We start from the raw sequence: 27,952 nt of genomic DNA on the forward strand, positions 1-27,952 counted from the left end.
AATACACACACACACACACACACACCTTCCTCTACAGGTAACACACACAAGAATACACTAAGAACATCTTAACAACTTCACCCATTTATTTTTTTATATTGTTACTGAATGTTGATCATAAAATACTTTCCAAAATGAACTAAATCATTTGATGTGATCACAAGTTGTAAGCCTGTGTGTTTGTGTCCCACAGGATCAGTGCAGCAGATGAGGAGTGTGTCTGTCAGTTCTCCCAGCCCCCAACGGAGCACCTGTTCCCTGTCCCTAACGTGTCCCAGAGTGTTGCCCTGAGGCTCAGGGTCCAGTCACTCCCCCGTCAGCCCACCTACCCCACCCTGGCCTGTAGCATACACACCGGCCTGACCCTGGCCCCACTCTACAGCAAGACCCCCAGCCTTAAGCCCAACCTCAGCCCTAACCTCTACAGCAAGACACCTAGCCTTAACCCAGGCCTGAACCCTAACCTGCCTCTGTACGAGAGGAGCCACAACTCTAAAGAGAGCCACAACGGAGCGGCTCTGCCTTTCTCTGGCCTCCCCTTCCCCAGTCCTCCCAGTCTCCCCCTGCCCAGTAAGAGAGGCCTGGACCCCACAGACAGCCATGGTCATTCTAGCCAGAATGGATCAGACCTCCCCCGGGTCAATAAGGGGCAGACATCATCCCCCTACCACCTCCCCCTCTCCCCCCGGCCCTCCCCCCGCCCCCACAGGAAGCTGTCCTCCACCCTGCCCCTCCCCCCCGGGGGAAAGACTGTCAGGTGGCTCTATGCCCTCACCTCAGACCCCTCCGATGACATCACACACACCACCGAGGATTATGGGAAGGCCGTCAACGGGGCCGAGAGCTCCAAGGGGCGTGGCTCCGAAGCCCTCCAGGCCTTTAAGACTTATTCTTTGGCAGAGCCCCCGCGGTGCCCCTCCCCCAGACCCTCCTCTGAGACCAATCCTCTGATTGGCTCGCTGCTCCAGGAGAGACAGGAAGTCATCGCCCGAATCGCTCAGCGCCTCAACTTCTGCGACCCGACCGCCCCCCATCTCCCCCCTGCCCTCTTCACCCCCGACACCCCCACCAAGACTCCTGTCCGTGGCAGTTACCTTGACAACACCACGCTCAGCAAGACCAAAGAGCCAGAGGGAGCTCCGCCTACTGAGGACACCCCGCCCTCCCCTTTCGACACGCCTATTGGCGATGCAGCGGCTATTATCAGGGAGACGCTGTCCCCAAAACTTGTTGCCTGCCGCAGACTGAGACTACCAGAGGACAGAGATGGAGAGACACTGAGAGACAGAGTCAGGGAGACACTGAGAGACCTGGAGACACAGAGGGACAGAGAGACATTGAGAGACCGACAGCGAGAGAGAGACAGTAGTCTCTTGTCCCATGCTGTTCAGGACATTACCAGACTGATTCAGGACAGACTGTCTGTCCCCTCTCTGTCCCCAACACACAGCCGCAGCAGCAGCCCGCTACACAAACCACATACACACAGCACACACAAGCTCTGCACCGACACACACACCACACACAGAGGCGGCTACAGTCATAGCAGTGGCCACTGCAACGGCTACACACCCAGCCATGACACACACACTCTCTCACACACACCTGCTTGCACAGACAGAGCTGGTGCTTCTCCAGAGACAGACGGTCCAATCAGAGCCCAGAACGGCTGTTCAACACTTGAAGACCCTCAGGTCAGCCCCCGACTCCAAATATTGCCCCAGTCTTCTCCTGTAGTCATCCCACGGCCTCTACCCCAGTCCCAGTCTTCTCCTGTAGTCATCCCACGGCCTCTACCCCAGTCCCAGTCTTCTCCTGTAGTCATCCCACGGCCTCTACCCCAGTCCCAGTCTTCTCCTCCAGTCATCCCACGGCCTCTACCCCAGCCCCAGTCTTCTCCTGTAGTCATCCCACGGCCTCTACCCCAGTCCCAGTCTTCTCCTCCAGTCATCCCACGGCCTCTACCCCAGCCCCAGTCTTCTCCTCTAGTCATCCCACGGCCTCTACCCCAGCCCCAGTCTTCTCCTGTAGTCATCCCACGGCCTCTACCTCAGTCCCAGTCTTCTCCTCCAGTCATCCCACGGCCTCTACCCCAGTCCCAGTCTTCTCCTCTAGTCATCCCACGGCCTCTACCCCAGTCCCAGTCTTCTCCTCTAGTCATCCCACGGCCTCTACCCCAGCCCCAGTCTTCTCCTGTAGTCATCCCACGGCCTCTACCCCAGTCCCAGTCTTCTCCTCTAGTCATCCCACGGCCTCTACCCCAGTCCCAGTCTTCTCCACTACTCAGCCCCAAGAGTCCCAGGGCCAAGACCTCAAAGAGTTTACACCCCACCTGCCCCCAAGAGGAGCCCAGACCCTCCTCACCTAAAGACAACATCCTGAGGACCATCCAGACCCTAACAGTGACCCAGACCACCACCCTGACCCAGACCACTGCACAGACCTTGACCACCAAGCTCACCCACACCCAGACCACTGCTCTCATCCAGAACCACATGAAACCTCTGACTCAGTCTCCCAACCAGACCCAGACAGAGTCTCGAACTCCGTCCTCACGGACTCAGGGCAGCCCTCGAACCCAGCCCTCTAGTCTCCAGGATGAGAACCAGGCCCCCCCAGGCTCCAAGTCCTCCAGCCCCCCCAGTCCTGCTACCACACCCCCTGGCACAGAGCCCAACACTGTCCTGGTGAGTGTCCCCAAAGACTTTGACACCTGATTAGAAAATCACCACGCGCTGCAGGATATGTTGAATATCATCCGTGTGGCTTGTTTTGTCCAACACCAAGAAACTTCAATTAAATATCCGGCCTATGTGAAAGAGGATATTACCACTTTTGGAAAATGTTTATTAACAGTACAAAGAGATTTTGAGAAAGGATCTTTGACATAGGGTATTTGGCATTTGTCTAAAATGGTTGTTGAGAATTGCTGTATTAAAGCCAGTGTGTGTTTTTTCCCGTAGCGTTCTCCCTCGCCCCTGAGACCGTGTAACAGCTGGAGGAAACACAACCGTCACTCTCTGGACTCCACCCTCACCAAGGCCTTCCACCCCTGTACCGGCCTGCCCCTGCTCTCCAGCCCTGTAAGACACACACACACACACACACACACTGTCAGTCAGGGTGTGGAGCCACATGACTCATCTTCTCCTCAATAGTATGAATACTCTGACTAAACTCCTGTTGATGCTGACTAGGTTGTTCATAACAATGGAATCATTTTAAAGTTGTGTGTTTCATGTGGTGCTTGTTGTTATTGTTGTTATTATTATTATATACTTGTGTGTGCTGTCATGCTATAGTGTTTAAATTGGGTGTTTTGATGTTAATGTTGTCAATAAAGTTTTGTGTACAGTTGTGTGTGTTATGTTGTATTATTAAATGTGTGTGTTGTCTCTCTCAGGTTCCTCAGAGGAGAACTCAGACGGGTTACTTTGACCTGGACTCTTCTCTGACCAGCTGTAAAGGACTGCCCTGGACCGCAGGGAAGAGGTACTGATCTCTAACACACACACACACACACACACACACACACACACACACACACACACACAAATCATACACACATTTAGACTGGGATGTGTTCCGGGTAGCCTCAAACAACAACATTGACGTACGTGTACGCTAACTCGGTGAGCGAGTGCATCAGTGATGTTGTACCCACTGTGATTATTAAAACCTTCCCTAACCAGAAACCGTGGATTGATGGCAGCATTCGCGCAAAACTGAAAGCACGAACCACCGCTTTAAATCAGGGCAAGGCGACTGGAAACATGACCGAATACAAACAGTGTAGCTATTCCCTCCTCAAGGCAATCAAACAAGCTAAGCGTCAGTATAGAGACAAAGTAGAGTTGCAATTCAACGGCTCAAACACAAGACGTATGTGGCAGGGTCTACAGTCTATCATGCACTACAAAAAGAAAACCAGCCCTGCCGCAGACATCGACGTCTTGCGCCCAGACAAATTAAACAACTTCTTTGCTCGCTTTGAGGACAATACAGTGCCACTGACATGGCCCGCTACCAAAACCTGTGGGCTCTCCTTCACCGTGGCCGATAAGAGTAAAACTTTTAAACGTGTTAACCCTCGCAAGGCTGTAGGCCCAGACGACATCCCTAGCCGCATCCTCAGAGCATGCGCAGACCAGCTGGCTGGTGTGTTTACGGACATATTCAATCGCTCCCTATCCCAGTCTGCTGTCGCCACATGCTTCAAGATGGCCACCATTGTTCCAGTTCCCAAGAAAGCTAAGATAACTGAACTAAATGACTATCGCCCCGTAGCACTCACTTCCGTCATCATGAAGTGCTTTGAGAGACTAGTCAAGGATCATATCACCTCTACCCTACCTGTCATCCTAGACCCACTCCAATTTGCTTACCGCCCCAATAGGTCCAGAGACGACGCAATCGCCATCACACTGCACACTGCCCTAACCCATCTGGACAAGAGGAATACCTATGTGAGAATGCTGTTCATTGACTACAGCTCAGCATTTAACACCATAGTACCCTCCAAACTCGTCATTAAGCTCGAGACCCTGGGTCTCGACCCCGCCCTGTGCAACTGGGTCCTGGACTTCCTGACGGGCCGCCCCCAGGTGGTGAGGGTAGGTAACAACATCTCCACCCCGCTGCTCCTCAACACTGGGGCCCCACAATGGTGCGTTCTCAGCCCCCTCCTGTACTCCCTGTTCACCCACGACTGCGTGGCCATGCCTCCAACTCAATCATCAAGTTTGCAGACGACACTACAGTGGTAGGCTTGATTTCCAACAACGACGAGACGGCCTACAGGGAGGAGGTGAGGGCCCTCGGAGTGTGGTGTCAGGAAAATAACCTCACACTCAACGTCAACAAAACAAAGGAGATGATCGTGGACTTCAGGAAACAGCAGAGGGAGCACCCCCCTATCTACATTGACGGGACAGTAGTGGAGAGGGTAGAAAGTTTTAAGTTCCTCAGCGTACACATCACGGACAAACTGAAATGGTCCACCCACACAGACTGCGTGGTGAAGAAGGCTCAACAGCGCCTCTTCAACCTCAGGAGGTTGAAGAAATTTGGCTCGTCACCTAAAACATTCAGACTTTTACAGATGCACAATCGAGAGCATCCTGTCGGGCTGTATCACCGCCTGGTACGGCAGCTGCTCCGCCCATATCCGGAAGGCTCTCCAGAGGGTAGTGAGGTCTGCACAACGCATCACCGGGGTCAAACTACCTGCCCTCCAGGACACCTACACCACCCGATGTCACAGGAAGGCCAAAAAGATCATCAAGGACATAAACCACCCGAGCCACTGCCTGTTCACCCCGCTATCATCCAGAAGGCGAGGTCAGTACAGGTGCATCAAAGCTGGGACCGAGAGACTGAAAAAACAGCTTCTATCTCAAGGCCATCAACATACTGACTCAAATCTCTGGCCACTTTAATAAATGGATTTAATAAAGGTATCACTAGTCACTTTACATAACGGCGTTTTAATAATGTTTACATATCCTACATTACTCATCTCATATGTATATACTGTATTTTATACCATCTACTGCATCTTGCCTATGCCGCACGGCCATCGCTCATCCATATATTTATTTATGTACATATTCTTATTCATCCTTTACATTTGTGTGTATAAGGTAGTCGTTGTGAATTTGTTAGATTACTTGTTAGATATTACCACATGGTCGGAACTAGAAACACAAGCATTTCGCTACACTCGCATTAACATCTGCTAACCATGTGTATGTGACAAATAAAATGTGATTTGATTTAGACTCATCATGTACACACCATAGATCCATGGTCAGATTTAGGTCCTTAATAACCTTGGCCTCAAACTCAATTGCTACCACTTAGAGGTTCAATAGAGAGTGAGCCGACTGGTAGGTGAGATGTTCTTACTAGACATCAGTGTTCAGTCAGTCCAGGCCTGTACTGTACTGTAGCCCTGTCCTGTCCTCTCACACTGCCACCTGCTGTTCTGGTGGCTGTATTGCTAGCACTGTTGCTACTGGCCTGACAGTGAGACTCAACTCAAAATGGCAGCTGTGCACAGCTCTACAGTCAGAGGCCCTGCTCTGCTCTGATCTGGCCGCTGGGTTACTGTGTGGATTAGGGATTAGAGGTCCGTTTGAGCCGGGGATGATGCTTCTACATACATAGCTGATTAAGGTTTGATAGTGTTTGAATATACAGTATTAGTCATGTTGAATCATAAATTCAGATTTAGACCGCATGACCGCAATCCATGCTTTGGTTTAGCTTCCCTGACACTGTTTCCAAATAGTAATATTTTAGCATTTGTGGCACAAATCCCATTCAAGTCATGGGACTGATATTAGCATAGTTCGTGCATGTCCAAATCATTCCAGGGTTGCAGGGTCTGCAAGCCATCTCTAATTCTCATGGTTCAACAAATGAAGCAATTGACCAATGTGTGTGTGTGCATCTGAACCTGTTTTTAACCCTCTACTGTGTGTTCTGTTGTGAAGAGTGTGTGTGAAGAGAGTGGAGGAGTCAGAGGAACCTCAGCCGCTGTTCAGTGCCAGCGCTCCACCTGCCAGCCTCAGTCTACTGGGCAACTTTGAGGTACCACACACACACGCACTCTCACTCTCACTCTCTCTCTCACTCTCTCACTCTCTCACTCTCTCACTCACTCACTCTCTCACTCACTCACTCACTCACTCACTCACTCAACTCACTCACTCTCTCACTCTCTCACTCTCTCACTCTCTCTCTCACTCACTCTCTCACTCACTCTCTCACTCACTCTCTCTCTCTCTCACTCACTCTCTCACTTCTCATCTCATCACTCACTCAACTCACTCAACTCACACTAACTCACTCAACTCACTCATAACCTTCTCTCATTCATCAACTAACTCACTCAACTCACTCAACTCACTCACTCGTACATGCATTGTATGACCTAAAGCGTGTGTGTGTTACAGGAGTGTGTGTTGAACTACCGCCTGGAGCTGTTGGGGTCAGTGGAGGGTTTCACGGCCGAGGTGGGTGCTTCCGGAACCTTCTGCCCCAGTCACATGACCTTCCCCGTCGACGTCTCCTTCTACAGCGTCTCTGACGACAACGCACCCTCGCCATACATGGTGAGACACACCTACAGAACATACACAGACATATTATATATAGCCCCCCACACACTTTATATACACTGAACAAAATATAAATGCAACAATTTCAAAGGTTTTACTGAGCTACAGTTCATATAAGGTAATCAGTCAATTGAAATAAATGAATTAGGCCCTACACTATGGATTTCACATGACTGAAAAAGCAGTCAGTATCTGGTGTGACCACCATTTGCCACATGCAGCGCAGCACATCTCCTTCACATAGAGTTGATCAGGCTGTTGATTGTGGCCTGTGGAATGTTGTCCCACTCCTCTTCAATGGCTGTGCAAAGATGCTGGATATTGGCGGGAACTGGAACACGCTTTTGTACACGTTGATCCAGAGCCTGCCAAACATGCTCAATGGGTGACATGTCTGGTGAGTATGCAGGCCATGGAAGAACTGTGACATTTTTAGCTTCCAGGAGTTGTGTACAGATCCTTGCGACATGGGGCCGTGCATTATCATGCTGAAACATGAGGTGATGGCTGCAGATGAATGGCACAACAATGGGTCTCAGGATCTCGTCATGATATCTCTGTGCATTTAAATTGGACTTACTGCAAAATTCTCTAAAAGGACGTTGGAGGAGGCTTATGGTAGAGAAATTAATGTTTAATTCTCTGGCAGCAGCTCTGGTGGACATTCCTGCAGTCAGACATCTGTGGCATTGTGTTGTGTGACAAAACTGCACATTTTAGAGTGGCCTTTTATTGTCCCCAGCACAAGGTGCACCTGTGTAATAAGCATGCTTTTTTTTATCAGCTTCTTGATATGCCACACATGTCAGGTGAATGGATTATCGTGGAAAAGGAGAAATGCTCACTAACAGGGATGTGCACAAGATTTGAGAAAAATTGGCTTTTTGTGTCTGGAAAATTTCAGAATTATTTTATTTCAGCTCATGAAACATGGGGTAAAACACTTTACATGTTGCATTTTATATTTCTGTTCAATATATATACACACACACACACTTACTGCTCACAGTGCAGATCAATATTAATAGTGTGTGTGTTGTTTTTGTTACAGGGAGTCATCAACCTGGAGACTCTGGGTAAACGGGGCTACCGCGTCCCTCCATCAGGAACCATTCAAGTGGTGAGGACAGATTTACACTCTGGATTATACACATTGAAGACTTTTGTTTAAATGTGTGTGCATGCGTGTCACTGTTGCTGACATAATAACTCCAGACAGAGAGAACAAAGGAAAGATGGGCCAGCTCCCGTTCCAGCAGAGAGTTAGGAGAGGGAGACCTCTTAAGTGGGGACAGAGAGAAATACATTACTGTAGTGTGTTAACACCTTCTCTTTTCCTCTCTCCCGCCCACTTTCTCTCTCTCTCTCTCTCTCCCTCTCTCTCTCTCCTGCCCTCTTTCTCTCCCAGACCTTATTTAACCCCAATAAGACGGTGGTGAAGATGTTTGTGGTGGTGTATGACCTGAGAGCCATGCCTGCCGGCCACCAGACCTTCCTCCGTCAGAGGACCTTTTCTGTCCCCGTTCGACGGGACAACTCACACAAACACGGCAGCCCAGACAACACACACACACACGGCAGCAGCAGGAAATCCCTCTCCCTCAGCCAGGAATGCATCCTGCGCTACCTCATTCACCTGAGGTAAGAAAGGCACCTGACCTGGCTCAGCTGACCTGTCAATCACATAATCTCACCTGTCAATCAAATAAATTACCTGTTAGTCAAGACTGGACAGAAGACCAAACTGAACAGGAAAACATTGTACTGGCACTAATCTAGCTCTTTCTTCATCCCCCCCATCCAGGTTCCAGACCTCTAGGTCAGGTAAAGTGTACCTCCACAGGGATATCAGACTGCTGTTCAGTAGGAAGTCTATGGAGGTCGACAGTGGAGCGGCCTACGAACTCAAGTCCTACACAGAGTCCCCAGCTGACCCAGCCTTCTCCCCACGCTGCTGACACACACACACACACACACACCTCTATCTGCCCTGACACACACACACACACACACACACACCTCTATCTGCACTGATGCACACACTCCTCTAACTGCCCTGACGCAAACACGCACACCCACAGAGCTGTCAGAGAGCTGGGCTCAGAGCGTTCTCGTGTGGAACAGTCCAGACAGGCTCCGTCCCAGATACCTAAGGCCTGGAGATTCTGATGACCATCTGACCATGAACAGCTCCTGGTCCTACAGAACCCTGCTGTTTTCTGTGAAGCTCAAACACATCTTTATACATGTAGAAAATGTATTAAAGACATGCTAAAACAAACATCAAATACACGTTAGCGACCATGGACCACTGATTGACCAGAACAAGCAATCAAGAGACTGAGAAAATTACAAGACGACATTGAAAAAGCGCACTGTGTATTTCCATGACAGGAAATCAAAAGGAATAATATTCTAATATTTTTTTGTACTGTTACAAAAACAAATCTCTGAAGTGTTGCATTAGAGAGTAACATGTAGCTTTAGTGTTTACATCATTTTCTTTGTTTACCGTCAGTTATTTAATATTTAAATTAATATTTCAGTTACTGCTTATGTGACATCTATCATCCTCAGCATTATGATGTAGTGCAAAACTCTGTAGATCATAATGTGTATTTTTGACATTAACTCAGATCTGAAAATATATCTATATCTTAAAGCAATCTTGAAAGCTGCATTGTGTCTGCGTGTCTTTTATTTTGAGTGTCTTGGACAACTGAGGTCCATGTCATGTTGACTAATGTAAAACATATAATGTTCTTATACATATGATAAAGATGATATGAAAATGAGTCAGTATTTCTACAGTAGTATAAAACGTAAAGTCCTCATTGGTCATAGCAGGTTGGTGCTGGGGTCAGATGTTCATGATCAAGTGGCCTGTGGAGAAGACAAAGAATACACACTGGGGAGTTACATTCAAATCCTTGTCAATTAAATAACACTTTTCTTCTGTCTATAAACCACTAATATATGTAACCTGACCCTTCTTTCTTAGTGTAGGCCTACTGCTGCAGGCTTCAGCTGCCAGGAGGTCATGGCACAGGTGGTGGCTCCGCTCCATAACCACACAGTCACTGGTTCAGCTCTGGCAGTTCCCCCACACTCACTGGCCTTCAATATAACATATGGATCATGGTCCATCAAAGGAAGAATGTATATAATTTCGCTTATTTCATGACATTGGACTTGATGACCAAAGCCTTCTGATGCAGTCCATTATTACAGCAAAAGAAAACTACATTTACCATCATGCAATATACTGGGAAACACCACTTCAAATCTGATGTCAAGAATTTTTGTAGTGAATGTCGGTTGCATGAATTAAGTAGAGTAAAGTTGATGCTCAATAAAAGGCTCCACTTTTGTTTTGCTCAAATATCAAACGACAGTTTTTAGAGGAAGACGGATGAGCGCGCCTCTGCTAAAGAATGACGTCAGATCGGGCAGACATATTTGTGCGGGCTAATAGTTAACGGTCGCACGGATTCGTATGGGAGAGGAAGCCAGGGCAAGGATTTAGTTCAGATTGTGTTTACTTCTCGACTTTGCCAGGGATCGAGGTTACACAGAAATGTCGGAGGAAATTGAGGGGACAAAGACGACGGAGGAGACGGTGGTGAATGACCAGAATGTACGTTTATTTGTCTGAAACACAACCACTTGCTAACCAACGACAGTCAAGCTGCACTGCACACTATCATATGATATGGCAGGTTTTTAAGCTAACGTTAGCTACTGTAACATCGTTAGCGTTAATCCTTTCTAACTATCTGTCGTGATTATCAACAACAATATCAGTTTTCTTAATAAATTCCATTTGGTATCTAATCAAGCTGTTTTCCATAACTATTTGCAGTCGTAACTAGCAGGGCTTTTCGATATTAAGCTAACGTTAACTAAGGTCGGATTTCATCTAGCTAACGCGTTAGCTAGCTACGATAGTTAACGTTAGCTACCCACATTGTAACGTTAACTAACCAAGTCATGATTATTTAAGTATAAGCAGAACAAATACCCCAATTATTGTTTTTCCTGAAGTAATAACCAACGTTAGTTAATTGACTCGCTTATTGGATAATGACCTAACAAGTTAACGTTAAATATGTCGGTTTGTCTATTTCAGCCAACTTGCTAACAAACAACTAACAACTATTAGCCAGCTAGTTTTAACCACATTAACCAACAAGTGATCTAACTAGCTACCTACCACCACTCAAAGCCATCTAACGTTAGCGAAGTTATGTTGCTTTCAGTGGCTTGACTACTGTTGTCTACTCTAAAGAAGGCAATCTGGCGGTCTGTCAACAGTGACTCGCCCCTCGCTGTACTGAAGGCCAGTGTTTGTTTTGTCCTTAGCTAGGTAGCTAGCTAAACTCAGCAAAAAAGAAACGTCCTCTCACTGTCAACTGCGTTTATTTTCAGAAAACATAACATGTGTAAATATTTGTATGAACATAAGATTAAACAACTGAGACAAACGGAACAAGTTCCACAAACATGTGACTAACAGAAATTGAATAATGTGTCCCTAAACAAAGGGGGGGTCAAAATCAAAAGTAACAGTAAGTATCTGGTGTGGTCACCAGCTGCATTAAGTACTGCAGTGCATCTCCTCCTCATGGACTGCACCAGATTTGCCAGTTCTTGCTGTGAGATGTTACCCCACTCTTCCACCAAGGCACCTGCAAGTTTCCGGACATTTCTGGGGGGGGAATGGCCCTCACCCTCCGATCCAACAGGTCCCAGACTTGCTCAATGGGATTGAGATCCGGGCTCTTCGCTGGCCATGGCAGAACACTGACATTCCTGTCCTGCAGGAAACCACACACAGAACGAGCAGTATGGCTGGTGGCATTGTCATGCTGGAGAGTCATGTCAGGATGAGCCTGCAGGAAGGGTACCACATCAGGGAGGAGGATGTCGTCCCTGTAACGCACAGCGTTGAGATTGCCTGCAATGACAACAAGCTCAGTCTGATGATGCTGTGTGACACCGCCCCAGACCATGACGGACCCTCCACCTCCAAATCGATCCCGCTCCAGAGTACAGGCCTCAGTGTAACGCTCATTCCTTCGATGATAAATGTAAATCCGACCATCGCCCCTGGTGAGACGAAACCGCGACACGTCAGTGACGAGCACTTTTTTGCCAGTCCTGTCTGGTCCAGCGATGGAGGGTTTGTGCCCATAGGCGACGTTGTTGCCGGTGATGTTTGGTGAGGACCTGCTATACTACAGGCCTACAAGCCTTCAGTCCAGCCTCTCTCGGCCTATTGCGGACAGTCTGAGCACTGATTGAGGGATTGTGCGTTCCTGGTGTAACTGGGCAGTTGTTGCCATCCTGTACCTGTCCCGCAGGTGTGATGTTCGGATGTACCGATCCTGTGCAGGTGTTGTTACACGTGGTCTGCCACTGCGAGGACGATCAGCTGTCCGTCCTGTCTCCCTGTAGCGCTGTCTTAGGCGTCTCACAGTATGGACATCGCAATTTATTGCCCTGGCCACATCAGCAGTCCTCATTAGAGGTCGACCGACTAATCGGAATGGCCGATTTTTTTTAAATAGGGCTAATTTCAAGTTTTCATAATAATCTGTATTTTTGGCCACCGATTTGCCGAATAATATTATTTTTCTCTTTTTTTTTTTTTTTTACACATTTATTTAACTAGGCAAGTCAGATTAAGAACACATTCTTATTTTCAATGACGGCCTAGGAGCGGGGGTTAATTTCCTTGTTCAGGGGGATTCGTTTTTGCAACCTTCTGGTTACTAGTCCAACGCTCTAACCACCTACCTTACATTGCACTCCACGAGGAGCCTGCGTGGCAGGCTGACTACCTGTTACACGAGGGCAGCAAGAAGCCAAGGTAAGTTGCTAGCTAGCATTAAACTTATCTTATAAAAAAAAAAATAAATCTTAACATAATCACTAGTTAACTACACATGGTTGATATTACTAGTTTCTCTAACGCGTCCCGCGTTGCATATAATCGATGCGGAGCCTGTTAATTTCTCATCGAATCACAGCCTACTTCGACAAACGGGTGATGATTTAACAAGCACATTTGCGAAAAAAGCACTGTCGTTGCACCAATGTACCTAACCATAAACATCAATGCCTTTCTTTAAAATCAATACACAAGTATACTGCTCAAAAAAATAAAGGGAACACTTAAACAACACATCCTAGATCTGAATGAAATAAATAATCTTATTAAATACTTTTTTCTTTACATAGTTGAATGTGCTGACAACAAAATCACACAAAAATAATCAATGGAAATCCAATTTATCAACCCATGGAGTTCTGGATTTGGAGTCACACTCAAAATTAAAGTGGAAAACCACACTACAGGCTGATCCAACTTTGATGTAATGTCCTTAAAACAAGTCAAAATGAGGCTCAGTAGTGTGTGTGGCCTCCACGTGCCTGTATGACCTCCCTACAACGCCTGGGCATGCTCCTGATGAGGTGGGGGGTGGTCTCCTGAGGGATTTCCTCCCAGACCTGGACTAAAGCATCCGCCAACTCCTGGACAGTCTGTGGTGCAACGTGGCGTTGGTGAATGGAGCGAGACATGATGTGCTCAATTGGATTCAGGTCTGGGGAACGGGCGGGCCAGTCCATAGCATCAATGCCTTCCTCTTGCAGGAACTGCTGACACACCTCAGCCACATGAGGTCTAGCATTGTCTTGCATTAGGAGGAACCCAGGGCCAACCGCACCAGCATATGGTCTCACAAGGGGTCTGAGGATCTCATCTCGGTACCTAATGGCAGTCAGGCTACCTCTGGCGAGCACATGGAGGGCTGTGCGGCCCCCCAAAGAAATGCCATCCCACACCATGACTGACCCACCGCCAAACCGGTCATGCTGGAGGATGTTGCAGGCAGCAGAACGTTCTCCACGGCGTCTCCAGACTCTGTCACGTCTGTCACGTGCTCACTGTGAACCTGCTTTCATCTGTGAAGAGCACAGGGCGCCAGTGGCGAATTTGCCGATCTTGGTGTTCTCTGGCAAATGCCAAACGTCCTGCATGGTGTTGGGCTGTAAACACAACCCCCACCTGTGGACGTCGGGCCCTCATACCACCCTCATGGAGTCTGTTTCTGACCGTTTGAGCAGACACATGCACATTTGTGGCCTGCTGGAGGTCATTTTGCAGGGCTCTGGCAGTCCTCCTCCTGCTCCTCCTTGCACAAAGGCGGAGGTAGCGGTCCTGCTGCTGGGTTGTTGCCCTCCTACGGCCTCCTCCACGTCTCCTGATTTACTGGCCTGTCTCCTGGTAGCGCCTCCATGCTCTGCACACTACGCTGACAGACACAGCAAACCTTCTTGCCACAGCTCGCATTGATGTGCCTTCCTGGATGAGCTGCACTACCTGAGCCACTTGTGTGGGTTGTAGACTCCGTCTCATGCTACCACTAGAGTGAAAGCACCGCCAGCATTCAAAAGTGACCAAAACATCAGCCAGGAAGCATAGGAACTGAGAAGTGGTCCCCACTTGCACAACCACTCCTTTATTGGGGGTGTCTTGCTAATTGCCTATAATTTCCACCTGTTGTCTATTCCATTTGCACAACAGCATGTGAAATGTATTGTCAATCAGTGTTGCTTCCTAAGTGGACAGTTTGATTCTACAGAAGTGTGATTGACTTGGAGTTACATTGTGTTGTTTAAGTGTTCCCTTTATTTTTTAGAGCAGTGTATATATTTTTAACCCTGCATATTTAGTTACTATTGCCTTCCCTGTGGCTCAGTTGGTAGAGCATGGTGTTTGCAACGCCAGCATGGTGTGTGCAACGCCAGGGTTGTGGGTTCGATTCCCACGGGGGGACAGTACAAAAAAAAATATATATGAACTGTATTCACTACTGTAAGTCACTCTGGATAAGAGCGTCTGCTAAATGACTAAAATGTAAATATAAATGTAACATGAAATTGTGTCACTGCTCTTGCGTTCATTGCCTGGCTCGTTGCGAACTAATTTGCCAGAATTTTACGTAATTATGAAGGTTGTGCAATGTAACAGGAATATTTAGACTTAGGGATGCCACCCGTTAGATAAAAATATGGACCGGTTCCGTATATCACTGAAAGAGAACTTTTGTTTTCGAGATGATAGTTTCTGGATTCGACCATATTAATGACCAAAGGCTCGTATTTCTGTGTGTTTATTATATTATAATTAAGTCTATGATTTCATAGAGCAGTCTGACTGAGCGGTGGTAGGCACCAGCAGGCTCGTAAGCATTCATTCAAACAGCACTTTCGTTCGTTTTGCCAGCAGCTCTTCGCAATGCATTGCGCTGTTTATGACTTCAAGCCTGTCAACTCCCAAGTTTAGGCTGGTGTAACCGATGTAAAATGGCTAGCTAGTTAGCCGGGTGCGCGCTAATAGCGTTTCAAACGTCACTCGCTCTGAGACTTGGAGTAGTTGTTCCCCTTGCTCTGCATGGGCAACGCTGCTTCGAGGGTGGCTGTTGTCGATGTATTCCTGGTTCAAGCCCAGGTAGGAGCGAGGAGAGGGACGGAAGCTATACTGTTACACTGGCAATACTAAAGTGCCTATAAGAACATCCAATAGTCAGTGGTATATGAAATACAAATCGTATAGAGAGAAATAGTCCTATAATTCCTATAATAACTACAACCTAAAACTTCTTACCTGGGAATATTGAAGACTCGTGTTAAAAGGAACCAGCAGCTTTCATATGTTCCCATGTTCTGAGCAAGGCACTTAAACGTTAGCTTTCTTACATGGCACATATTGCACTTTTACTTTCTTCTCCAACACTTTGTTTTTGCATTATTTAAACCAAATTGAACGTTTCATTATTTATTTGAGGCTAAATTGATTTTATTTATGTATTATATTACGTTAAAATAAGTGTTCATTCAGTATTGTTGTAATTGTCATTATTACAAAACAAATAAAATAAAATCGGCCTTTTTTGGGGGGTCCTCCAATAATCGGCATCGGCGTTGAAAAATCATAATCGGTCAACCTCTAGTCGTCATGCCTCCTTGCAGCATCCCTAAGGTACATTCATGCAGATGAGCAGGGACCCTGGGCATCTTTCTTTTGGTGTTTTTCAGAGTCAGTAGAAAGGCCTCTTTTAGTGTCCTAAGTTTTCATAACTGTGACCTTAATTGCCTACCGTCTGTAAGCTGTTAGTGTCTTAACGACCGTTCCACAGCTCCATGTTCATTAATTGTTTATGGTTCATTGAACAAGCTTGGGAAACAGTGTTTAAACCTTTACAATGAAGATCTGTGAAGTTAATTCGTAAAAATCCAAATATCTTTGAAAGACAAGGTCCTGAAAAAGGGACGTTTCTTTTTTTTTTGCAGAGTTTGTCGATTAGATGACAACCTGCCGTCTCTGTGACAATATCTGTGAGAGAACATTAGGAACACCTTACAAATATTGAGTCGCACCCCCTTGCCCTCAGAACAGGCTCAATTCGCCAGGGTATGGACTACAAGATGTCAAAAGCATTCCACAGGGATGCTGGTCCATGTTGACGCCAATGCTTCCCACAGTTGTCAAGTTGGCTGGATGTCCTTTGGGTGGTGGACCATTCTTAATACACATGGGCAAACTGTTGAGCGTGAAAACCCAGCAGCGTTGCAGTTCTTAGCACAATTTAACCAGGTGCTCTAGACTAAAGCGTCCATAGGGTCTGTGCAGCAGGCTGAAAGCTTGACTTCCCTACCAGTAGTAACAGCCCTGCTCCCTCCGCATGTGTTGTGCATGTGGGTGGTCCATGTGTTTGCATGTGTTGTCCATGTGGGTGGCGTATGTGTTGTGCAGGTGTTTTCAGGAGCTGATGTGACAGACCACAGTGTGCTTGCTTAGCATAGCTTCGGGTACACTGTCCGTACAACGGCTCGAACCCTGGGCACAATGCCTCGCAAACACGTGACCACCCGCTTGACAATGCCTTTAACCAGCTGCGCCAAAGAAAAGCTTTCAATTGTTGTTTGTGTTTCAGGAGATGGACGACAAGGTGATCAGTCCAGAGAAGGTTGAGGAGGCCAAGTTGAAGGCTCGCTACCCAAACCTGGGGCACAAACCTGGAGGCTCCGACCTGCTACGCAAACGCCTGACCAAGGGGGTGAGTCCACAGCCTTACCTACTTCCCTACCTTCTCTTTTAACCTATTCCCACAAGCACACAGTTGTCTCTCTCAGCATCAATTAGACTATGTATTAAAAAAAGTTGCAGCTTGTTTTAAGTTTAACATTCTCTCTCTGCAGCAAAAGTATTTTGACTCTGGGGACTACAACATGGCCAAGGCCAAGGTGAAGAACAAGCAGCTTCCTGCAGCCACGTCAGAGAAGAGCGGAGGAGGAGAGATCACAGGAGACCATATCCCTACACCTCAGGACCTGCCGCAGAGGAAACCTTCCCTGGTGGCCAGCAAACTGGCCGGCTGATACACACACTGTCCTGTCTCTAACCCTGTCAAAACTCCTAACAATCACCCTACTACACCTGTTCCTGTCTCACTACCTCCCCCTGTCTACTTCTGCCCCAGCCCCAGAGAGACCCTTCCCTGGTGGCCAGCAAACTGGCACGCACCCCTAACGGCCTGTCTCTGGTTCTGTCCCTCATCACCCAGTCCTCTCTGCTTCCCCTCACCTTCCACTCTGTTATGGCTCCCTCTTCTTCCTGCTCTTCCTCCCCTCCCCTCTCTGTTCTTGTTTATTTTCTATTCTCATGTAAAAATACACTGAAAGCAAGGATGAGGATGTGTAGAGGGGGAGAGAGGGGGGACTGGGATGACTCCACTACAGCAGGAGACTTTAAAGATGACTGGAACTCTGTGTCCCAGATGACACCCTATCCCCTATATGGCCCTGGTCAAAAGTACAGTGTACTAAACATTAGGAACACCTTCCTAACATTGAGTTGCACCTCCCTCCCCCCCTGTTTTGCCCTCAGAACAGCCTCAATTCATCGGGGCATGGACTCTACAAGGTGCCCAAAGTGTTCCACAGGGATGCTGGTCCATGTTGACTCCAATGCTTCTCACAGTTGTCAAGTTGGCTGGATATCTTTTGGGTGGTGAACCATTCTTGAGACACACAGGGAACTGTTGAACATGACAAATCCAGCAGTGTTGAAGTTCTTGACGCACTCAAACTGGCACCTACTACCATATCCCGTTCAAAGGCACCTAAATCTGTCCCCCTCTGAATGGCACACATACACAATCTGTCTCAAGGCTTCACAATCCTTCTTTAACCTGTCTCCTCCCCTTCATCTACACTGATTGGATTGGATTTAACAAGTGACATCAATAAGGGATCATAGCTTTCACCTTATCAGTCTGTCATGGAAAGAGCAGGTGTTCATAATGTTTTGTACACTCAGTGTATTTAGGGAATAGGGTGCCATTTGGGACGCACACCTGGAGAGTGTAACATAGGAGGGAGGAGGGCCCAGACGAGCCACAGAGAGTCTGAAATGGCACACTATTCCCTATGCAGTACACTACTATCAACCAGAGCCCTATGTGGCTGCCCTATGAGCATCTGGCCCAAAACGGTTCTACTACATAGGGCGTAGTGATCCATTTGGGACCGTCTCTGGTCTAGAGGGTTGAATGTCATCTCCAGTCCTGTTAACTGATTGTGTAAATATTTCTAGTTGTGTTGGAGAGGAGTGAGGCTGAAATCAGCCTTTTAGAATGTTTTAACGTAGAATATTATGATTTACCAAACATGTTGTTGGTGTTATGTTGTCATCTAAATGATGCTGTAATGTGCTTGAATAGAACTTTGATAATGACTGACCAGAACCTCTCACTACTGTTGTTCTGTTTAAAGGCTACAGTGTTGTCCCAAGTGGCAACCTATTCATTACATAGTGCACCACTTTTGAACAGGGTCCAAGGGGCTCTGGTGGTGAGAAGTAGTGCATTATATAGGGAATCTCCAATCATACCCTTCTTTCTGTGTAGTGCACTACATTACACCCACTGCCACATAGGGCTCTAGTCAAAAGTAGTGCACTATTGGCGAGTTTCCAATGAGGATTTACCCCAGTGTTTTACCAAAATACTCAGACTTTTGTTTCCATCTACCCGGGTCGGCACCCTTGTCTCACTGGGCCATGTCTCCAGTGGACCTGTTCTGACTGGTAGCCAAGCCCAGGCCCTGGGTACTTTTCAACCTCATTTTCATAATAATGGCAAACTATGAACTTTAACACCTTGTCTACTGTCTTGAATGATGTAGAGGTTGTTGATTCTGCCTTCCCCACATCTTTAGCATCAACCTCCTGATAACACTAGAGCTTACATTAAAACACTGATGACCCACTCGTGTGAGTAAGTCTCAATGGAAAAGCACCAACATGTATGGCCCCATAAAACCTCTATTTGTAACCTCTGTTTTCAGACCAGAGGAAGGGGTTAATGTCACAGGTTGGTGGCCCCTTTAATTGGGGAGGATGTGCTCATGATAAGGGCTGGAGGGGAATGGTATCACACATGGTTTTCATGTGTTTGATGCCATTCCATTTACTCTGTTCCATCCATTATGAGCCGCCCTCCCCTCAGCAGCCTCCACTGGTGAATGTAGATGTAACAGCTGGATGATGTGACGGGGGTTCTAAAGACATCTTCATTTAGCTCCAAATTCTTTGGCCTCACACACCCTCATTCATCTTTCACACAGACACACTCCTCTACAGCCCAACTCTCACATACACACACTCACTCCCACTCTCCTTCTTTCTCTCTCACACACACTCCCTCATACACACCTACCCCCTTTGGCCAGCATATCTTTACAGATCTCAATCACACCCTATTCCCTATATAGTGCTCTACTGTATATATGCACAGGCCAGTCCACTAGTGGGGGTGTGGTCATCAAGGGTCTGAAGCTGAAGGACTGAATAGTTAAGGTGTGTGTGTATGACTGCCCCCATCCACAACCCCCCCTGTCACTTTGTGCCATTTTGTTTTGTAAATAAAATAGTTTTGCACAAACGGCTGTTGGGTGTTTGATCTGACTCCATGCATTGACAGATCATACAATCATCTATGAAGGATTGTATACAAAGGAATTATGAATGCAAATGTTAGTATTAGATGAGGGATAACACCAGCAGAGCCGAAGCACCACCAAGATAAATCTTAATCAAAATGTATGTAAATAATCTGGATTTATCTCCCACTTAAGACACACAAGCTGTGGCCAAAGACCGACAGACCCTAGTGGAAGAAGATTGTTGCAGCTTTATGTCCCACCTGGGATGAAGGGGGCTAAATTATCAGGCCTATGGCACATGGCAACCAGGGCTGTATTCATTAGTCGGATTCTGTTGCGAAACGTTAAGTCTGTTGCAATCCAAACGGAAAACGTTTGGCATCGAACATGAGTTTCTGTTGAACAAATTCAGGTAGGTTCCTCCCCGTTTCGTTCTGTTTGCTTCCGTTTGGCTCCTATAGTAAACAGACTAAACGTTTTGCAACGGAATCTGACTAATATCTGACTAGCAGGCTTCTAACCAGCAGAACTAAAGCGATGTCGCCTCTTGGCCACAGCGGAACGCTGTTTAGCCATGTTTCCGAGCCCATGGCAACAACCGCGTTTCACTGGATCATTTTATCCATCATCAATTCCCATAATGCTCCGAGAGATGCCAAAATATTTAGGTTTTCTAGGTATGATGGCGCTAGGTGCTGTACACTAAAAAAAGAGTAACCGAAAGCCTGGTGGGACTTTTATTAACTGCGAGGAAAAAACGGAGCGGCGACCTACTGATGTTGAAATCTAGCTGCTGAGATTCATGGAAAAAGGACACGACAGCTCCACCAGTATGGCAACGTCAGAGCTGTACACAAAGGTAATATAACCAACGTGATCGGTGTTTGCTTTGCCTTGTGCGTTTATAGCGTTTCTGCAGCGCTTTCTTCAATGAGAACAAAGCAAAGAGCTTGTTTATAATCATTCATTCGTTGATGGCGGGAATGAATGAGAGGGAAGTCTTTAAACCAAACATCGAGATTGACAGGTCACAAAGCCTCGAACAATGCACAGGAGGTGATTATCAAACCAGTGCGTGGTTTTTGGAACGAATGAAAAGCGTTTGAAGCAGCGTCCTACAGCCTGGGGGCAATATACAGTACATATAGGTTGACATGCAGTAGCCTATGACTGAGTGAAGGCGCCTTCTATATTTAGCTCTCTGCTGTGTTAAAATGGGTGCAGCAGAAGCAGCTCAGCTGACAAAGTGACGAGGCTATGGGTTCTGCGATTCGGCCTCTGTCTCTGCCCTTCATAGCCCCCCGCTCAGAATGTTTTATTATTCGTCTTAATGTCAGGTCGGGGTTGATGCACTTTTAAAAAGACGATTTTTATTTTGGTATACATTTAGCATCGCACTGGCTACGATGGAGAATGGTGTTTTTTGACCTACATAAATCATGTTATTTTGTCAACCGGCAGTCGCACAGTGATGTTTGTTATTGTGTTTTATAAAGGAGTTTTATAAAGGCCTTTTATTTGATCTCGAGGCTGGGATTCGGTTTGGGTACCGAGGAGAGAGGAATGATGCTGATACCAGTGGTGACGTCACGGGCCTCGTTTACGTCACCGCGATTTGTTTTGAGATTTTTCCCCCCCTTTTTGCATCCATGACCATGTTCAGTATGCAAACGTAGATAGAAATATCACAAATAGAGCTGACGTTATTCCGTATTCTACAAGTCACCCATGCATGTTTGTTTTACATCGGATATTTCTAGCTGAAAGTTCAAAAACTTTGCATCCAGCTGAACGAAGGTTACTTATGTAACCATGGTTATGTGAAATATATGGATCACTCCAATATATTGGTATCACTCCGCGGCGGAGGGATGCATCCGAGGTGAGGATTTACAGATTTACTCCTGTGTACACCTGTGTCACAGCTGGGGTCTGCCCCTATATATAGACCACATGGCTGCGACACACGTTCTCTACATCATTCTTGAGGTGCCTCTAGCACCGTAGAGGATTGGAGCGATGCATATAGCTCACATAACCGTGGTTACATACGTAACCTTCGTTATGTTTCACTATATTGGATCGCTCCAATATATTGGTATACACGTACCAGATTAGTCGGTGCTAGAGGGACCTGGCCAGCCAGCGGCAAAGTCCCAGCGCGGGACCGAAACACAGGGGCCGTCAATGTGGAAGGGGGTCCCGGCACAGTCCCCGAACGGGGAGGCGACTCCCAGGACTGCTGAACCAACCGCAGAGGGAGGTGCCACATTTACCCAATAGTACCTAGCAAAGGTGCAAGAGGAAGCCCAGCTGGCTGCAGCACAGATGTCAGCGAGGGGCACTCCTCTCAGTAGAGCCCAGGACGCAGCCACACCTCGTGTTGAATGTGCCACCACAGATCCCAGCACTGGCCTGCCAGCCAGGTGGTATGCTGTTGTAATCGTGTCCACGATCCAGTGAGACAAAGAGCTGGTCTGTTGTTCTCACTGACCGTGTCCGCACCACATAGGTAGCCAGTGCCCTCACAGGGCACAGCATGCCGGAGGGAGGCTCAGACTCCCCCACCACTGCCGGGAAGGTCGTAAGGAGACAGGATACACATGCCTGTCTGACAGAACCTTCGGAAGGAATGAAGGGCTGAGGCGGAGAGATGTCCAGGGTCCATCCGGTAGCACTCAGAACTTACCGAAAGAGCATGGAGCTCACACACCCTCTTCATGGAAGTAATCGCTACCAAGAAAAACACCTTCAAAGAGAGGTGTTTCAGGGACTCCAACTGTTCGAAAGGTGGCTTTGCCAAAGCTGCCAAGACCACATCCAGATCCCAGCTTGCTGTTGAGCGGGTCCTAGCTGGACGCAGGCAACAAACCCCCTTCATAAACCTGGAGACCAAGGGATGGTGCCCCACTGGCCTGTCCATCCACCCCACATGGCAGGCAGATATAGCTGCCAAATACCCTCTCAGTGTAGAGGCTGCCAAGCCCTCATCCAAGAGAGACTGCAGGTATTGGAGGACATACTGCACCCCGCATGACTCGGGCACAACCTCAATACCAGTGCACCAAGAGCAGGACAACCGCCAGCGCAACTGGTATGCCACGGTTGTAACCAGCGCCCTTGCGCTCTGCATGGTGTTCATTACACCCTCCTGTAGTCCTTACATAGACCATTGGTGCCGTTCAGTGGCCAAGCCCACAGACTGAGGCGGTGCAGCCTCGGATGCCACAGAGTTCCCCCGACCTGAGACAGCAGGTCCGGTCTCAGGGGGAGTTGCCAAGGTGTCCCAGACAACAGGGACAGGAAAAGGCTGAACTAAGGTCGTCTGGGCCAGTATGGGGCCACCAGAAGCAGACGATGCTCTGCCATCCTGGTCCTGTCCAGCACAGCCTGGATCAGGGGAAAAGGGGGGAATGCATAAGCTCCAGCCCTGGCCAATCGTGAGCCAGAGCATTGAAGCCCAGAGGCCCTGGTGGCTCCGACATGAAGTACCACAGGGGGCAGTGTGCATTGTCCAGAGTAGAGGTCGACCGACTATGACTTTTCAACGCCGATGCCGATTATTGGAGGACCGAAAAGAGCCGATACCGATTAATCGGCCGATTTATTATACATTTTTTTTTACATCATTTTTTTTATATATATTTTTTTTGTTTGTAATAATGACAATTACAACAATACTGAATGAACACTGTTTTTAACTTAATATAATACATCAATAAAATCAATTTAGCCTCAAATAAATAATGAAACATGTTCAATTTGGTTTAAATAATGCAAAAAGAAAGTGTCGGAGAAGAAAGTAAAAGTGCAATATGTGCCATGTAAAAAAGCTAACGTTTAAGTTCCTTGCTCAGAACACGAGAACATATGAAAGCTGGTGGTTCCTTTTAACATGATTCTTCAATATTTCCAGGTAAGATGTTTTAGGTTGTAGTTATTATAGGAATTATAGGACTATTTCTCTCTATACGATTTGTATTTCATATACCTTTGACTATTGGATGTTCTTATAAGCACTTTAGTATTGCCAGTGTAACAGTATAGCTTCCGTCCCTCTCCTTGCTCCTACCTGGGCTCGAACCAGGAACACATCGACAACAGCCACCCTCGAAGCAGCGTTACCCATGTAGAGCAAGGGAAACAACTACTCCAAGTCTCAGAGCGAGTGACGTTTGAAACGCTATTAGCGCGCACCCGGCTAACTAGCTAGCCATTTCACATCGGTTACACCAGCCTAATCTTGGGAGTTGACAGGCTTGAAGTTATAAACAGCGCAATGCATTGCGAAGGGCTGCTGGCAAAACGCACGAAAGTGCTATTTTGAATGAATGCTTACGAGCCTGCTGCTGCCTACCATCGCTCAGTCAGACTGCTCTATCAAATCATAGACTTAATTATAACATAATAACACACAGAAACACGAGCCGTAGGTCATTAATATGGTCGAATCCGGAAACTATGATCTCGAAAACAAAACGTTATTCCTGTTACATTGCACAACCTTCAATGTTATGTCATAATTACATAAAATTCTGGCAAATTAGTTCGCAACGAGCCAGGCAGCCCAAACTGTTCCATATACCCTGACTGCTTGCAATGAACGCAAAATGACACAATTTCACCTGGTTAATATTGCCAGCTAACATGGATTTCTTTTAGCTAAATATGCAGGTTTAAAAATATATACTTCTGTGTATTGATTTTAAGAAAGTCATTGATGTTTATGGTTGGAGCAACGTGTACCTAAGCGATTATATGCAACGCAGGACAGGCTAGATAAACTAGTAATATCATCAACCATGTGTAGTTAACTAGTGATTTTTTTTTTATAATATAAGTTTAATGCTAGCGAGCAACTTACCTTGGCTTCTTACTGCATTTGCGTAACTGGCAGGCTCCTCGTGTAGTTAACTAGTTATTATGATTGATTGTTTTTTATAAGTTTAATGCTAGCTAGCAACTTACCTTGGCTTCTTACTGCATTTGCGTAACTGGCAGGCTCCTCATCGATTGCAATGTAAAGCAGGTGGTTAGAGCGTTGGACTAGTTAACCGTAAGGTTGCAAGATTGAATCCCAGAGCTGACAAGGTAAAAATCTGTCGTTCTGCCCCTGAACAAGGCAGTTAACCCACCGTTCCTAGGCCGTCATTGAAAATAAGAATGTGTTCTTAACTGACTTGCCTAGATAAATAAAGGTCAAAAAAAAAAAAAAAAACGGCCAAATCGGCGTCCAAAAATACCGATTTCTGATTGTTATGAAAACTTGAAATCGGCCCTAATTAATCGTCCATTTCGATTAATCGGTCGACCTCTAGTCCAGAGAGGCAAACAGGTCCACCTGCACCCTCCCGAACTTGTCCCACAAGTGCTGCACCACCTGGGGATGTAGGCTCCAGTCCCAAGGTGGCGGGCCCTCCTTCGAGAGCATATCCACTGACACATTCAGGATGCCAGGTACGTGTGCTACGCGTAGAGACGCTAGACATCCCTGAGCCCAGAGAAGGAGATCCCATGTCATAATATGGAGGCGGTGGGACCTCAGTCCATCCTCATGGTTGATGGAAGCCACCACTGTGGTGTTGTCCATTCTCAACAGGACATGACTTCCCTTCAGATGTGGAAGGAAAGACTGCAGGGCCAGCAGTACAGCTCGGAGCTGTAGTGTATTGATGTGCCTGCCGCTCCAAGGGGGTAGCCAACAGCCGCTGGCTGACCTGCCCTTGGTCACCCCCCCAGCCAATTTTGGAGGCGTCTGTGCTGACCAGCTCCCGGCGGCACATCCTCAGCATCTCCACCACATCTGAGAGAATGGAGTGACAGCGCCACCTCAACAATACCCTAAGGCACTGTGCGGTCACCCGCAGCTGGCGGTGACAGTGACGCTTTAAGTGCAGCTGGTAAGAGTTGAACCTCCTTTTAAGAGGCTGGAGATGGAGCAGGCCCAGGGGAATCAACAACGAGGCCGCCGTCAGCAAGCCCAACAGGCGTTGGCAGGTTAGGGCGGATACCACCCGCCCCTGCCGAAAGTAATCTAGGCAATTTATGATCGCCTGAACCCTTCTGGTGGGCAGGTGTGCTCTCATGAGGACTGAGTCCAGTTCCATGCCAATGAAGGCCATCCTCTGGGTGGGCGTCAGACGACTCTTGTCGTTTACAGTAATGCCCAGCCTACCAATGTGGGTCAGGAGCACGTCTCTGTCTGACAGGACCTGGGTCCTGGTCGGGGCACAATCAGCCAATCATCCAGGTAATTGAGGATCAACAATCCTCGATACGTGAGAAGTGCCAGGACAGTGTCCATGCACTTTGTGAAAGTGTGGGGTGCCAAGGGGAGGCTGAAGGGGAGAACCATGAATTCGTAAGCCCTCCCTTTGAAAGCGAATCGAAGGTACTGCCAATGAGCTGGGTAAACAGGAACATGGAAATACGCATCCATCAGGTCCAGCGTCACAAACCACTGGTCCCTGGACACGGCCTACAACACGCAGGCTGGAGACCTCATGTGGAATCTCAGTACTTTCAACTACCCATTGATGTTGCAGAGGTCCAGAATCGGTCAAAACCCTCCGTCTCTTTTTGGGACCACAAAATAAGTGGAGTAGAACCCACCTAGCTGTTCTGATGTCTCAATCCTGCGGACAACACCCTTGTCGAGGAGTGAGGAAATCTCCAGCCGCAGGGTTTTCTTCAGAGGGTCGGCCACCGCGGTGACACGAAGGCCCCTGAAGAATGGAGGCCGGCACCGGAATTGGAGTCAGTACCCCTCGAGCATTGAGGACAACACCCATGGGGACTCCAAACACTCCTCCCACTTTGCCCTTTGAGACCGGGAGAAGCGGCCGGGTAAGGGTGTGTCAGGGGACCTGCCGGGGCCCGCCTCTCCTCTTTTTTTGTTATTTTAATTTTATTTCACCTTTTATTTAACCAGGTAGGCCAGTTGAGAACAAGTTCTCATTTACAACTGCGACCTGGCCAAGATAAAGCAAAGCAGTGCGACAGAAACACCACAGTTACACATGGAATAAACAAACGTACAGTCAATAACACAATAGAAAAGTCTATATACAGTGTGTGCAAATGAAGTAAGATTAGGGAGGTAAGGCAGTAAATAGGCCATAGTGGGGAAATAATTACAATTTAGCAGTTAAACACAGCAGTGATAGATGTGCAGAAGATGAATGTGCAAGTAGAGATACTGGGGTGCAAAGGAGCAAAAAAAAAAATAATATGGGGATGAGGTAGTTGGGTGGGCTATTTACAGATGGGTTATGTACAGGTGCAATGATCTGATGCTTAAAGTTAGTGAGGGAGAAATGAGTCTCATGCTTCAGTGGTTTTTGCAATTTGTTCCAGTCATTGGCAGCAGAGAACTGTAAGGAAAGGTGGCCAAAGGAGGAATTGGCTTTGGGGGTGACCAGTGAATATACCTGCTGGAGCGTGTGCTACGGGTGGGTGCTGCTATGGTGACCAGTGAGCTGAGATAAGGCGGGGCTTTACCTAGCAAAGACTTATAGATGACCTGGAGCCAGTGGGTTTGGCGACGAATATGAAGCGAGGGCCAGCCAACGAGAGCGTACAGGTCGCAGTGGTGGGTAGTATATGGGGTTTTGGTGACAAAACGGATGGCACTGTGATAGACTGCATCCAGTTTGCTGAGTAGAGTGTTGGAGGCAATTTTGTAAATGACATCGCCGAAGTCAAGGATCGGTAGGATAGTCAGTTTTAAGAGTGTATGTTTGGCAGCATTAGTGAAGGAAGTTTTGTTGCGAAATAGGAAGCCGATTCTAGATTTAATTTTGGATTGGAGATGC

The 27,952-nt window shown here is 47.3% G+C and overlaps 3 protein-coding genes and 1 long non-coding RNA gene across 16 annotated transcripts in view; 3 read left to right on the forward strand and 1 right to left on the reverse strand.

Annotated features, from left to right (window-relative positions):
• The window catches only part of LOC106562488 (protein FAM214A), a 35,227-nt gene extending 25,425 nt beyond the window's left edge, over positions 1-9,802 (forward strand). Inside the window, exons 5-12 of the mRNA XM_014127394.2 lie at positions 194-2,687; positions 2,964-3,083; positions 3,404-3,492; positions 6,498-6,594; positions 6,960-7,118; positions 8,176-8,244; positions 8,533-8,765; positions 8,929-9,802. Coding sequence (XP_013982869.2) covers positions 194-2,687; positions 2,964-3,083; positions 3,404-3,492; positions 6,498-6,594; positions 6,960-7,118; positions 8,176-8,244; positions 8,533-8,765; positions 8,929-9,082 — 3,415 coding nt within the window. The 3' untranslated portion in view covers positions 9,083-9,802. The remainder of the gene's footprint in view (positions 1-193; positions 2,688-2,963; positions 3,084-3,403; positions 3,493-6,497; positions 6,595-6,959; positions 7,119-8,175; positions 8,245-8,532; positions 8,766-8,928) is intronic.
• Positions 4-10,233, reverse strand: LOC123725153 (uncharacterized). The gene is made up of 3 exons (XR_006757553.1): positions 10,113-10,233; positions 9,120-10,007; positions 4-25 (listed from the first exon to the last, which is right to left on the reverse strand). It is a non-coding gene; the product is annotated as an uncharacterized lncRNA (long non-coding RNA).
• Positions 10,234-10,459: 226 nt separating this feature from the next.
• LOC123725152 (cAMP-regulated phosphoprotein 19-A) lies at positions 10,460-20,141 on the forward strand. Of its 2 annotated transcripts, none has more exons than XM_045689347.1 (3): positions 10,460-10,761; positions 17,129-17,251; positions 17,394-20,141. In XM_045689347.1, exons 1-3 carry the CDS (start codon positions 10,702-10,704, stop codon positions 17,571-17,573), a joined length of 363 nt encoding a protein of 120 aa, XP_045545303.1. In that variant the 5' UTR covers positions 10,460-10,701; the 3' UTR covers positions 17,574-20,141. The 2 variants fall into 2 exon arrangements, with proteins under 2 accessions (XP_045545303.1, XP_045545304.1); XM_045689348.1 differs by having other exon boundaries at positions 10,525-10,737.
• Positions 20,142-20,706: 565 nt separating this feature from the next.
• Positions 20,707-27,952, forward strand: part of LOC106595398 (unconventional myosin-Va) — a 98,759-nt gene continuing 91,513 nt past the window's right edge. For 6 of the 12 annotated variants that reach the window (XR_006757556.1, XR_006757555.1, XM_045689353.1 and 3 more), the window contains exon 1: positions 20,707-20,997. Coding sequence is in view for 10 of the 12 variants with exons in the window: in XM_045689353.1 (XP_045545309.1) it covers positions 20,941-20,997 (57 nt within the window). In the remaining 2 variants the exon portion in view is untranslated. The remainder of the gene's footprint in view (positions 20,998-27,952) is intronic. The other 6 variants (XM_045689358.1, XM_045689359.1, XM_045689360.1 and 3 more) reach the window with 2 other exon arrangements.

The sequence above is a fragment of the Salmo salar genome, chromosome ssa11 (assembly GCF_905237065.1).
Source record: "Salmo salar chromosome ssa11, Ssal_v3.1, whole genome shotgun sequence".
Taxonomy (NCBI): Eukaryota; Metazoa; Chordata; class Actinopteri; order Salmoniformes; family Salmonidae; genus Salmo; species Salmo salar.

What these genes read in the sequence shown, in the direction of transcription:
- LOC123725152 (XM_045689347.1), top strand. Translation starts at nt 10,702, where the DNA reads ATGTCGGAGGAAATTGAGGGGACAAAGACGACGGAGGAGACGGTGGTG. An exon ending in CGGTGGTGAATGACCAGAAT is followed by an intron (nt 10,762 to 17,128) that starts GTACGTTTATTT and finishes TTTGTGTTTCAG; the next exon opens with GAGATGGACGACAAGGTGAT. An exon ending in GCAAACGCCTGACCAAGGGG is followed by an intron (nt 17,252 to 17,393) that starts GTGAGTCCACAG and finishes CTCTCTCTGCAG; the next exon opens with CAAAAGTATTTTGACTCTGG.